At 41.9% G+C, this 14,156-nt stretch overlaps 1 protein-coding gene across 4 annotated transcripts in view; it reads left to right on the top strand.

The window, feature by feature from the left end:
* The window catches only part of PTPRC (protein tyrosine phosphatase receptor type C), a 536,505-nt gene extending 524,806 nt beyond the window's left edge, over positions 1 to 11,699 (top strand). For all 4 annotated transcript variants that reach the window (XM_069231438.1, XM_069231436.1, XM_069231437.1 and 1 more), the window contains 2 exons: positions 2,943 to 3,078; positions 9,798 to 11,699. In XM_069231438.1, coding sequence (XP_069087539.1) covers positions 2,943 to 3,078; positions 9,798 to 10,049 — 388 coding nt within the window. In that variant the 3' untranslated portion in view covers positions 10,050 to 11,699. The remainder of the gene's footprint in view (positions 1 to 2,942; positions 3,079 to 9,797) is intronic.
* Positions 11,700 to 14,156: the final 2,457 nt, after the last annotated feature.

The following is a 14,156-nucleotide window of genomic DNA, read 5'->3' as shown; positions in this document are numbered from 1 at the left end:
CTCAGCATTAGGACCATTCAATTAATGTCTGTGGAGGTCTTCTTATAGCGTTTGGCTCTTGCTTTAAAAACGCTCTGATGGCCAGGAAACTATCCAAAGTTTCCTTTCTGGTCCCCTAAACCTCTCTTCTGCTACCCTACTGGAGCTGGTCACCCAACTCAGGCCAGAGTACAAACATTTTGTTGTCCATTGCTTGTTTGCTGCTGATATAAAAGTTTTTATTGATTCTAAAATGCGTATCTCTGCAACCCTCTGGTGGATTTTTATAATTAAGGTGTTTAAAAATCGTAAACGTACAATCTATTTTTTTGAATTGTTGTCATTTTTTTGGTGTTGTGTGACTTTCTTATTTTGTTGTTTGGTGCTGTTAAATGCTTTTCACGCAGTTCCTTTGCTAAGCTTTATTGCTTGCAGCCACAGCTAACTAGGGTTGAGATTAAGTAAATGAGCCTGATTGGACCCAAGTTGATATTTGGGAGTGTACTGCATGATAAGGCCCCGCAGCCATATAATAAATCACCCCCCAAATCCTCACAATCATCAATTATGTAGATTTGTTTTCTTCCACAAATTTTAAAAAGATAGATTAGCATGTCATTGCTTTTTTACATTTTTTGGCGTGAGCTAGTCAAATTGGCAGATGTGAAATCATTTTAATATTTCAAGCTTCAAATGAAAGTTTTGATACTGCTATGTTAAGAAAAGCTAACACAGCTTTTACATATAGTAGATGTTTGCTGGTCTATCTTTGATACATTATAGTTACATTATACAAAAGAAAAGGTGGTAAAGCCAAAAATGTTCTAATAACTTTGGTATTTCAGCTACCTAGAAGTCAGCATTGCCATCAATATATGAAAGTGGAAAAATGTAGGGCTAGATGTACAAAGCATTTGTGTGTTCGCAAATAACCTAATTCACAGAACTGAGCTGTCTGCAACCACAAAAATGCTTTTTTTGATGTACAAAACCCAAATTGCACTTTGATAACATGTTATAAAATCACAATTTGGGTTTTGCAATTCGGTATTTGGAAGGGGCAGGTTGGAGGGCATCCCTTTCTTAATACCAAATCACAGTGTTATTTATTAATGTTCTGCAACCAAAATGCGCTCACAACCCATTCATAATTTACCGCCAACTCAGTTGGTCGGAAACCCATTCGCAAATGGGAAGAGGTCCCAAAGGACCGCCTCCCTTTTGAGAATGATTGGAAAAATATTTTTGAGAGCAGGTAGTGGTCCAAGCAGCTACTGTCTACTAAAAAAATTCATTTTAAAGTTTCAATCCTTAATTTTTAAACACATCATGTTTTCTTTTAAGGAAAACAGGCTAAATTTAAAAAAAAATTGCTTTATTTAAAAGCAATCACAGACATGGTATTTGTCGCCCCAAGTGGGAAGAGCATGCCCAAACGTGGGTCCTGTGCTCGCTATGCTAATGGATTCAATCTAGCCTGGCTGATGAGGGGTGATACGCCGAAACCAGTCCCAGGATGCTTGTTTCCATTCTAGGGAGAACCTTTCCTGACAATTCAGGCTAGACTGTTCCCATGGGGAGCAGGGTCAAGACTGATTTGCATTTATCTGTGTCCAAAATGGAAAGATATGGCATGCAAAAAAGATGGATTAAACCCAGATCTATCACTGAGGGTGAATGTTTAATTTGATCAACATTCTGTCCATCATCTGTTCTTTTTGCACCTCGGTGATGGCAGTGAATGCCAGTGGATCACAAACTGTGACCCAACTCACTAATATTCATGAGGTAGGTCTATTTGCGACACAGCCGAGTCGCTAATAAAAACCAAAAGAGTTTCATACATTAGAAACAGCGACTTCCTAATGGTGATTTGCAAAAAAATCGCAATTAGGTCAATATTATTTCTATTTTTGTACAACTGGCCCTAAGTTATTTATGAATGTGTTTATGGAGTTATTCGTTTATGTATGTGAATATTTGATATAGCTTTTGCATTTGCCCAGAAACAACTTTGCAGCACTAGTGAGTTTGAATGGTTTAAATGGTTTGGTTCAAGTTATAAGTTTCACTCTGAGGGACTTGGAGCTATTGAAGGACCTAGTTGAGAAAAACGTATTTTCTAATACTTAGGCATCCGAAAAGGTATGACTCATGATAGCTCGGTCTCAGTCATGTCCATTAACTGTCTTACGTTTGGATTTATTTTGAAGTTTGTCACACTGGCTTGTTTCTTTTGGAATTGAAGTAGAGAGTTTGAACATCAACATTTTGTCAATGGAAGTCACAAATATACTCAGTTTGATTGTGGTACCGATTACCAAAGAAAGTGCAGCTGATAAAATCAGGAGTTTGGGAAGGCTGCAGCACAATGTTAGCTGAAGGAGGGTTTTCTCATTAAACGCCCCCTGCACATTTAGACCTGTCTTTAGAATAGAGTGTGTGGATTTTGCTCTTCGGCCGCTCTGGAATTTCTAACCTGAGATCTAAAGTCTCACCGTACCACCCTACGACAGGCAAAGGTTCCTCAGGTAGTTGAGAAGATATTTTAATTCCATGTTTCATCTCTCGCTATTTTCTTAGCTCAGACTCCTTACAAAAGTGTCCAACTATTCCAATTGTGTTGATATTTTTTTGACTGTGGTGTGGGACAGGATCAGCACAGAACTAATTGTAACAATACGAAAGGGTCAAAAACAAGGGATGCATGGCCAGCTACTCTGATCTTAACTTAAAAGACACCAAGTTAGCTCAAGCTACTCCACGTGCCCCCAGTAGTTCTCTATTGTACGTTATCCAGAACAGCTCTGTATTAACATAGGCACCCAAAACATACCTATACACACATATACATTGCTGATTGCAAGAGTGAGGAGTCTGATGCAATCAGTCTGCTATAAGAAGATAGCAGAATGTAGAGTAAACTGCGCACAACAGCTAAATAAAGCCTTTTTATTTTTTAGAGATGGAGCCCAGCAAACAGGCACAGTGTGTGCTTTGGTGAATCTCTTGCAGTGTGCGGAAGCCGAAGGTGCAGTGGATGTTTTCCACACAGTAAAGTCCTTGCGCAAAGAACGTCCCGGATTTGTCACAACCTTTGTAAGTAAAGCTGCCATCACGGTCATGGAACATATAAGAAGTGAGATATGGAATTGTTGAACACGTCATTACTGGTTTCTGAATGTGTCTACTGTAACCTGAAAACCAAACCCAGGGCCTAATTTTGAGATTGGCGGACAGGGTACCGCGTTGCATCAAACTCAGGCCCATATTTATACTTTTTGCAGCAAAACTACGCTAACACAGTTTTGCTGCAAAAAGTTTAGCGCCGGCTTGCGTCATTTCACAATGCCAGCTAGGAGCCGTATTTATTAAATGGCACAAGCCGGCGCTAAACTTGGGCTAGCGTCTTAAAAAAAGACACTAGCTGGGTGGGGGTAGTGGTGGTGAAGGAGGGGGTTGGATATCAGAAAATGACGCTAGCCTGGTTAGAGGCAAAAAAATTCCTCTAACCAGACTAGCGCCATTTTGTGGTGCACAACCACCAAAAACATGACTCTTGACAGACAGGAGTCATGCCCACCACCCCATTGGCTAGCACAGGTAACAAGTGTTCCCTGGGCATGGCCATTGCACCCTGTGCCATGCAAGGGGCCCAAAGTTAGGGCCCCTGATGACAAAACAAAATATAGAAAAAATACTTACCTGGACTTACGTGGGATGGGGTCCCCCATCCTCCGGTGTCCCTCTGGTGGGGTGGGGGTGTTCCTGGGGCTCGGGAAGGGCACCTGTGGACCCATTCTATGGTGTTCAACCATGGAAATGGGTCCACAGGGCCCTTAAGGCCTGGTCTGACCCACACGTTAAATAATGGTGCTGAGCAAGCTTAGCGCCATTATTTAACCCCTGCACCCACCCGTGTGTCATTTTAGCCTGGGGAATAAATATGGGGCTATTCGGATAGCAAAAATTTTTGGGATGGGAACGCCTACCTTGTTTCTCATTGACGCAAGCTAGGTTCACTCATCCAAAATGGTGCAAACTCCTATATTATGACGTTAGATGTGTCTAATGTCAAAATATCAATATGTAGTAAGGTTTGCGCGGAATTTGGGTAAAACAAATGATGCAAATGTGGTGCAAAAAAAGTATAAATATGGGCCTTGAGAGATGGACGGACTGTCAGCTTTCCATTGATCCTGCTTGGTTCTGTCGATGGAAAGCTACCGCCAACAACCCAACTCTATTTAGAGTGGATGTAATGTTTATTTTTTTCTGTTCGCTACCGCCATGAAAAAACTGGCAATGAGGGAAAGGAAAACATTTTTTTTTTTGTTTTTCAATAGCAAACTACTGCTTTTGAAAGACTGGTTGATGGTCCTCGAAACCGACACCAGTTATCCTCCAAACTTTTTGTACCTTGAAAGGAAATGCAGGACAGCAGTTTCTTTCAATGTACAAAAATGAAGGCTGAGCCAGAGTTCAACTTTAAGTAGGATGAACTACCATCTGTAAGGGTGGCGATGTTAACTCCTCTGCAACCTGGATGGGAGTACTCTATCCTTCAGGCTCTAAGTAACACCCCAATCGTATTGGATGCAATAATCAGTATACAGGAGCACAAATCCCCCATAAAATGTACAATAACACAGTGTGGCATTCATTATGAGCCTGGTACAGTGCAATGGGTAAAGATACTGCTCAGCCATGTCACAAGCAGCCTGTGGCACCTGAAATTATCAGATGCAAGAACATTAAGCATGGTTTTACTGTGGGTGGATCAGCACCTGGTAAAGCAGTGGATCCTCACTGCAGGTGTTGTGGGTGCAAGCACTGCTCAGCCATAGTGCAGTCCAAACAGCATGGCCAGAGCATTGACATTAAAAGACCTGCCCTGCCTTCAGATACCATTTTACCTACCTCCCACCCTCAACAACCTTTTGCAACCAATACTCTAATTAATGATATACTTAGAACAGGTGGAAAATATTACTGGATTTGTCCCTGGAATCTGGGAAGACAAGTGAAAAAGGACCTAACAATATAAGATCTACACCGTCATTAGCTATTCCAGGGACAATTAACCACAAGGCCAGCTGGTAATGAGGAGGAATATTGGGATAGTTCTTGTGTTTATCAAATACTAGAAAATCAGCAAATTGAATAGAGTATAAGGCAAGCCTGAACCCCACTTGAATTTATCTGTTTGTTTGACTTTCCTATCACCTCTATCTAAATGCACAATGAACTGGGTCTGAGGCTGAAGAGTAGGAATTAGCAGAGACATCAGTTGGGAGAATAAATGCTCCCACGACATTTGCTCATGTTGAAATAAGGCAAGGTAGTAATGAGTACTATATTATATCTCTTTTCAGCTTTAGCAGGCAAATGGGATACATTTCTTAAATTTTCCTGAAAGGGTCCTTGTTGTAATTCACTGATGCATTCACTGCCAGATGGCTGACGGGAGGGCCTACTGCTTGCGTTGCTCATATTTCCTCCAGAAAATGATGATCACATGCCAATGGATTCCGGCATGACATCCTCCAATTATCAGAGCTATGGTTGTGGATAAATTGACCTTTCCTGGCTGTCTCATTATCAAAGGCATTTGATTTATTAGCCTTAAGCCACCTTCTCAGGCACAGGCTGTAGGAACTTCACTTGTGATGATGAGCTAGGCCTATGAGAAAACTATTGACCTTCTCTTTCATGAGAATCCCTTTTATTGTTATCTAACTGCTCATTTTGCAAAAATTCTATCACCTTTGAAAGTATCACTAAATTGGACTCTTACGTTCTGTGGCTAGGAGGTTTAAGATTCTCTTCCATGCAAATAGATTGCAGGAACTTCTCTGAATAGGTTTCTGTGCTCAACGTGCAGGGCAATGTGTGAGAAGGTGGTAACATTTAGAAGATTACAATTGTTGAGGTGGTCATAAGGCTGACACCTGTGTCTCCCCTTAATCCCTATATTACCTTCTCCATCCCTTGTTGTTTTCTATTTGTTTGGTAGCTGTTAGTGTTACATTCTCACAGGACCTATAGCAGTATCATGGTCCTGATGTTAGACATTCATTGGCGTCAGTGCTTAATTTGTAAATAAAAATGTGCAGGTGCTCAAAGCCCTCCTCTTAAACATGCGGCGGCTGCATTTAAATGTGCGAGAACGGAATACTGAGACAGTGTAATGCTGAAACCAGTTCGGGCCTCTTTAATCTATTTACAGCCACTCCCTGCCCCTTCAGCTCACTCTGGCAGCTTTCTACTTTCTACCTTTGTGAGGCTTTTTCGTTTTTCTCTTCCTCCGTCTTTCCCATATGTGTCTTTTGCTCACAGCAAATACTTTAGGCAGAAAAATAAGCGCCGGCCCTCAAAAATAAGTGCGGGTGCTCAACACCAGAAACAATAAGCACAAATTAAGCACTGATTGGCGTACACGCATGTACAAATATATGTTTATTCATAAATCACAAATTTAGTTAAAGTGCAGCAAGCACATAGCATAAGATGGGTGAGATACAAGAAGAATTGAAAGTGGAGACTCACATACTGGCATCAAGAGAATTGTCATATCGGATTGAGGGTATGCCAGAGCTATATATAATATATTGTGGATGGATTTACAATTATATGAAGACATAGGGGGTCATTCTGACTTTGACGGGCGGCGGAGACCGCCCGCAAAAGTCCCGCCGGCAGAATACCGCTGCGCGGTCAAAAGACCGCCGCGGTAATTCTGGGTTTCCCGCTGGGCTGGCGGGCGACCGCCAGAAGGCCGCCCGCCAGCCCAGCGGGAAACACCCTTCCATGAGGATGCCGGCTCCGAATGGAGCCGGCGGAGTGGAAGGGGTGCGACGGGTGCAGTTGCACCCGTCGTGATTTTCAGTGTCTGCATGGCAGACAGTGAAAATCTTTGTGGGGCCCTGTTACGGGGGCCCCTGCAGTGCCCATGCCATTGGCATGGGCACTGCAGGAGCCCCCAGGGGCCCCACGACACCCCATACCGCCATTCTGTTCCCGGCGGCCAAAACCGCCAGGAACAGGATGGCGGTATGGGGGTCGGAATCCTCTTGGCGGCGCAGCAAGCTGCGCCGCCATGGAGGATTCCGCAGGGCAGTGGGAAACCGGCGGTACACCGCCGGTTTTCCGTTTCTGACCGCGGCTATACCGCCGCGGTCAGAATGCCCATGGGAGCACCGCCAGCCTGTTGGCGGTGCTCCCGCGGTCGTTGGCCCTGGCGGATTTTACCGCCAGGGTCAGAATGACCCCCATAGTGTCAGGGGTACATTTGTGCACAGTCAGCAATTCATATTGAATCAAATGACACCCACACCAATCTTTTAGAATTATGTGCTGGCAATCTATCAGATTTTAATATATCTTTGTTTCAAAGAACACTTGAGTTAATCCTTTCAATGTCTCATGTGCACCCTTTTGACTGCTTGTGCACAAATTCCCTTTAATACTCTTAAATCTTTATGGATTTTTTTTGTGCACTACTAATATATCATGTATACCTTATGGGTCTAATTTAAGGCAATTATTCACACATTGGGGTAGCACTTAAGGTATAGAACAATCACCATTGCCTTTCATATTTACTGCACCCAAGATGTGTTTTCAAGTGTTTTGTCTTCTTTCTGGAAATGGAGGAAAGATAAAATTTGGTAGCTCTATTCTAGTATGAAATTCAAGATCTAGCTTGCAGTAGGAGAAGGGTTGTTCTCCGGTCATTTTCTTCCTTCACTTTTTAGTCTCATGCTGGCTGATATTATTGAAATTTGCATCAGATTAGAGATAAGAGATCTTGACTTCCTCATAAAGTAGTTTGGTGAAGCTGAGGGTGAGGAAGGAGCTTAACTACTGAAAGATGATGTCATCCAAGCCTATTTGTGAAGCATCTGTTTTGAGCCTGGCTTAATTATCAACAGTACCAAATGCCTATCAAATAAATGGTTTGTTAGGTGTGATGGATGTGTTTTCCATATAACATAATCCATTTTTGAAACTCATTAATTTTTGCCCGTAGTTTGTCAAATGGCACTTGCAACATGCTTCTGATGTATGACCTGCAACATGAGATTTCAGGGGGCAACATGGGACAATATAGAGCACAGAATAGTAGATATGTAATTGTTTACGACTATAAGAACTCTCACCAGCCACTCTCGCTGCTTTCAGCTTATGATGTGCCATTTTACTGCTGTACTAGTATTCTGTCCTCAATAGAAGGGGTGGGCAAAAAATTCCTCTCAGCTGAGGGAGTCCGCAGAGTTTTGACCACTCAGCTTTCCACTTGGAGTGAAGACTTCTGGCAAAACTCCACCAAAAGCAGCGTGGCAGAGTTTTTTCTTGTGCGTGGCTTGCCAATGTTAGGTTGGCAAGTGCATACAAAAATTTGCATCCCCAAGCGTGATATTTGGGCACTAGGACACATCCTGACACAATTTCTCAACACTGGCGGTTGCGAACATTGCCGCTCACATCACAAAAGATGCTGCTCGAGTAGAAATGTACTTGAGTGGTAGGAAGAAGCAGCACCCTCTGGCGCACTGCATGGTGCAATTTGCATTGACTTTACAGCATGGGACACGATCGTGGTGCTAAAAATCCACACAAGTAGCCGAAATTCTGCCGTTTGTGGAACTCCATGGAATCTCGCCGAGTTTTTAGGTAACTCCATGGAATTCCACAGAGTCAAAATATGCAGGTTCTGCCCAGGCCTACTCAATAGTTCAATGTCTGGTGCTTCTGCTTGGCAGTCGAGGTGAAGTTGTGCTGATAAAGGCATGGTGATAAGGTGGCAAGCTGGGGTTCAATGCTTGTTATATGCTCAGTGTTAATTTATGGATTGCTTGCTGCAGCCAGACCTTGTTCAACCTCTCAAGCATTGTCTGGCTTTTCTTCCTTGCCTTGTGAAAAAGGAATTGCAGTCAACAAACTGCTCTAATTTGGAAGCCTTCTCTACCTGACCCTAGCCCTACCAGTGTTCTACTCTGCTTACCCAGTACCCGCTCTCTCTAGCATTCTGTAACAGCACATAGGTTACACCCATGTGCCTGTAGCTCGTAATGTAGGGCTTCATTTAGAGTTTGGCAGATGGGTTACTCCATTGGAGAGTGGCACATAGTCCATCCACCTTATTAGAAGTGGCATAGGATATAATGAAGTTGTAATAAGGAGGCCAGGATACCACTCCTGTTGTGAGTGGGTAACCTTTCCACTAAATTCTAAATCAGGCCCTTAGCGCACAAGCTGTGGTAGAGAGAATGCAATCTGTCAATTGAATGTTAGACATTGGTTGCTGATTCTTGTGTTATGGTTACCAGAACTGGATCATCTGCTTCTTAAACACAGATCACTAAAGGAAGGGTTTTAGCTGACTCAGTTGACTTATTAAAGACAATTGTGATGGGCTGTCTAATCTGCCCTTTTTACACATTTGTCCTTCGCCCTTCCAGCCCCAAATACATTTTTCATTCCTCATACAACATGAACTGTTTCCTCCGCTTTGAAGCCATCCCTCCAATATGGGCTATATTTGTAGGAGCTTTCTTCTGTACCTCAAAGTCTGAACCCACACATGCTCAGTAATCACCCCAAATCAGCCGCAAATATTGATGGGAAGATTTTTGCCTGCATGCTCTGATGTTATTACTGGTTTTCATAGTGCTTCTTGTCAAAACTTCCAGGGTTCTCTCTATTTTATAAAGAGGAAACTAAACACAACTACATTTACATTTCAGCATGTAATTTTCATTTGTAGAAATGCAACCATTAATCAGTCTTGACTGAAGTATTCATTTTTATTTTAGGAAGATTATCAGTTCATTTATGATACACTGGCCATGGTCTACCCTGCACAAAATGGGCAGCTGAAGAAAAACAGCACTCAAGCAGATCATGTGGAGGTCGTGAGTGAGACAGGCATGGAGCAGCAGAAGAGGGCTTCACTGAACCTGGAGCCTACACAAGACAATGGACACCCTGAGGACAAAGAAAGTGCAACCTCTGCTAACGGCCCAGTGGATACAGGCCCTAAAGAAATTGAACTGAAAATCGAGTGATTTGGATGACTTAATAGAAAATAAGGAAATGTATTTGTTCTTATAAAATGGTACTTTCTTTTGAATGGCCCAGAAAGGAAGTGCTGCTTTAAGTGTTTCTTTGATGTGAGTTTAGGATCTGTGTGACTAAAGCATGAACAAAGGACTGAATGTTTAAAAATGCCTAGTGTAAATTTGTATGTCTGTTTCTGGATCATGCTCCTGAGAAACAGATTTTAAACTCATTTATTTCAAGTGGTTCTTTGCGCTTCAATGGTTGGATAGAGTGTGTATCACCAACCGTTTGTGATACAATGCTGTTTTGTGTCTTGGTATATTTAAAGAATTTTACACTCACATTTGGTACCATCCAAGAAAGAATATGCACTTTTCCCTGTGTAGTAAGCTACAAAACCATATTTAAAAGACTATGGATTCTACTGTCCGTTTTTTCTCAAAAGGCAGGCTTGGACAATTGTACTGTTGTGTGCAAATGTTCGAGCACAGTCTTAATTTTGGGGATCTGTATGTAAGACCAACATAGTAACAGACAGCAACAAGATAACAGATCTTATTGTTGTAGGCCTGGAAAGTGAGCAGGTGCCTAGGGCAGCTTCAAGCATCCTGGCGCATTTAAAATAATCTCTGTAAGGTTTTGGGATCAGTGCTGGGGACAAAGAAAAAGGACCTGGAAAATGGGTGAAGAAGCAACAAAACAGCCCAACTTGTGCTTTCTGAATCTTACCAAAAGCATTAGAATGGACCAAGGTACATATAATATAAGCTGGCACTAGAGCTAGAGTGCAGTCGTCTGGGATGCTGCACTTACTGTTTCCTCAATCTCTTCTCAGTTGTAAAGTTAATACAGACTTTTCAGTGGTGTTTTTGTGCTGATTAAAACCCGTAGAAAGGCTTTTAATCATCTTGAAGACACAAATAATTTTATTGTCCTGAATAAGCACAAATAACTTGGCACTTTTTCTGAGTATGTTTTGGTGATTTCATTCATTTTCAGAAAAGTACGATAAAGTGCAAGGTTCCGGCCCTTTAAAACAGGAGACCAAATCATTCAACTTAAAAAGATTTATGTCTTAAACCAAGTCTCTATTATGAGCCATCATTGATGAGAACCAAAGGGGTGGAAAACGCAATAGGATTAGAACAATTTGGAGTCTTAGAAGATTCAGTAAGAATACAACTGATCAGAGTTTTTAGACTATTCAAAAATAATAGAGCAAAGTGGGGTCCTGATATTGTGTCAAGTAAGGAGGGAGGTCATCTGGCCCACTTTATTTCCAAGTGTGTCTAAGACCATTTGTATCACAAAGTTTGGACATATCCCATGTGTATGAAAATGTTGCATATGGAACTACATGGAGATAACAGCAGATAGTGATTTAGGGATGAACACCGTATTCTTTAAGATTACTCCGGAGAGAGAATAGAATCTTTGAGTGGCCTAGATAAATGGTTATGATGGGCAACAAAACAGATTGTACTAGTGTTCTAAGGTTTATTCACAGTGTTTGTACCTAATATTTCTGTAAAATTGTATTTGTCTCGACATGCTTTAAAAATATATACAGGCTCATATTTTTACTTTGATCATCGAGTAGGCCAATGTTGACACTTCTTCTTGTTAAAATAAATGTGTCCATTGTCAACGGTTGACACAGGTTTTTGAAGTTCCTTGCGTTTTTGCATCTGTAGAAGCAGAATGGATGTCCCCTGGTGCTGTATAAAGGCTTACATGAGGATCAGTTTCATTCTATCAAAGACCTATTTAAAAAAAATAAAGACTTCATGGCCGAAGCATGTGATCAAAGCAAAATTCCTAGAGGTGGAGAGAATGTTTTGAAAAGCGCCCGCAGAGCACTCCGTGAATTAAGGAAAGTCTATAAAATAATTTGAATTTGCGGATGATAGAAAGAGCTGCAGTTTTTTTCAGAAAAGCACAAACACATTTGTGCAAATATTTTAAAAAACAATTCCCTGCATATTAGTGATTCCAGATACACGAGCTACCATTTCAATGCTGAATTACTTATCATTTTTCTTTTGAAAAAACTTTCATACAAAAATGTAATTTCCAAATGCAGTGGTACTCAGAGACAGTTTCTAAGACAGATGTTATCATAGCTTATAGTTTCTGAAGTCTTTAAACAACGGTCAAGGTTGATTTATCTATGGTTGGTCAATGTCAGTAGTGCCATAGTGACCACAATGAGTGGAATGGAACATGCCCAGAGTATTTACAGTATTTAAGATGAATTAAGTCATTGAAATCCATTGTTTTATGTTCTTATTTGTTGCTAGGGTATGCCCAGATGTGGGCCCTCTAGCTCGGTGTGTCCTATGGACTACATAGTATTGAAGCCCAATAAGACCGAAAGTTGTCTGGAGTTACTTTTGTTTCCAAATAGAGGATATGTGGCCTAGCAATAGCAGCTGTACTGTCTCTATTTGATCCTCAATGAGTTAGATATGGTTAGAGCCTGCCCATAATGGGCCATGATCAAATGATGACTGTATCGCACCTACCACTCACAGAGCAATTAACACTGGTTAGAAATTATTTAATCATTGTCCTTCATAATTATTTTCTTTCAGCAAAATATAACATTACGATGAAGAGACAGACATTTCTGGAAGGTTAAGAGGTGTTATGAGTTCTAAAACACAGGATCTCACACTTTGCCACCTTTTACCTAAAATGATTTTTCATGTTACTTAAAACCTGTTAATATTTTCCCTAGTACAAAAATAGAAAATAATGCTTGCTTAGTATAAAGCCAAAGGATGTTCTATAACTCCATGCTAGCATTTTTGATGTCAAAGTAAAATGTGAAATAAAATCAACTTTTAAACTATGATCTCGACCATGATTCTGGCATGCACAGACAACTTTCTTTTTCTTTTTTTAATACTGAGTATACACGGATTAATTACCAGTGTGGCCTCATTCAAAGAATTGCCAACAAAATAGAAAAGTTAAAGTAGTGACATACAAAGGTCTAGAACAATATTTAACATGTCACCAACTAACATTTCAGTAATTTTCTAAAATAAGCTGAAATGTAAATCCATTAGTATTGTGTTCCAGGGTAAACTAGCATCTACTGTCTGTTGTTTTGCTCCATTACACACATACCAACACTCCCCCATCGTGACATTAGACAGTTTGGCCCTCATTATGACAATGGCGGTAAGTCCCGCTTACCGCCATGCCGACCACCCCCAACATATTGGCACTGCGGTGGATTACCGCTACCCATATTATGGCACACACATACCAATCCGTCACTATACAGACACCCCCACAAGTCCGCCAGCCCAAAGGTCAGTGATAAATTGGCGGTACCAAAACCCACACCGTTACGCCAACAGAACTACGCCAACAGCATTATGACCCACGAATCACCGCAGCAGACATTCAACCGTGGTAAACCATTGGAGGTACGTACCGCCGCACTCAAAATACACACACATACAAAACTACACCACATTGGACAATTCAAACTACACACACCTGAAACACATACACACACCACACCCACAACACTATAAAACACACACTCACAATGCCCACAACCCCTTACGACGAAAAAATATTGCCAACTGACAGAGACAGACCAAGAGCACCCACAGAACCAGAGCCACAAAACACCATCACCCATACACCATACGGGCACCTTACAGCACACACCCCAACACATCACCACACACACCCTCACACACACCACACACACTACACCCATGGCACCACAAAGGCACCCCAGGTTCTCAGAGGAGAAGCTAAGGGTCATGGTGGAGGAAATCATCCAGGTAGAGCCACTGCTATTCGGATCACAGCTGCAGCAGAAGTCCATTGCTTGGAAGATGGAGCTATGGTGGAGGATCGTGGACAGGGTCAGCGCCATGGGACAGCACCCAAGAACAAGGGATGAAATCAGGAAAAGGTGGAACGACCTACGGGGGAAGGTGCGTTCTGTGGCAGCAAGACAACAGATAGCAGTACAGAGGATTGGAAGTGGACCTCCACCTCCTCCCCCACAACTAACAACATGGGAGGAGCAAGTCTTGGCAATCATGCATCCTGAGGGCCTGGCAGGAGTGGCAGGAGGACTG

The sequence above is a fragment of the Pleurodeles waltl genome, chromosome 4_2 (assembly GCF_031143425.1).
Source record: "Pleurodeles waltl isolate 20211129_DDA chromosome 4_2, aPleWal1.hap1.20221129, whole genome shotgun sequence".
Taxonomy (NCBI): domain Eukaryota; kingdom Metazoa; phylum Chordata; class Amphibia; order Caudata; family Salamandridae; genus Pleurodeles; species Pleurodeles waltl.
Note: the sequence above shows the minus strand (reverse complement) of the source record. Positions and strands in the feature narration are given on the sequence as shown.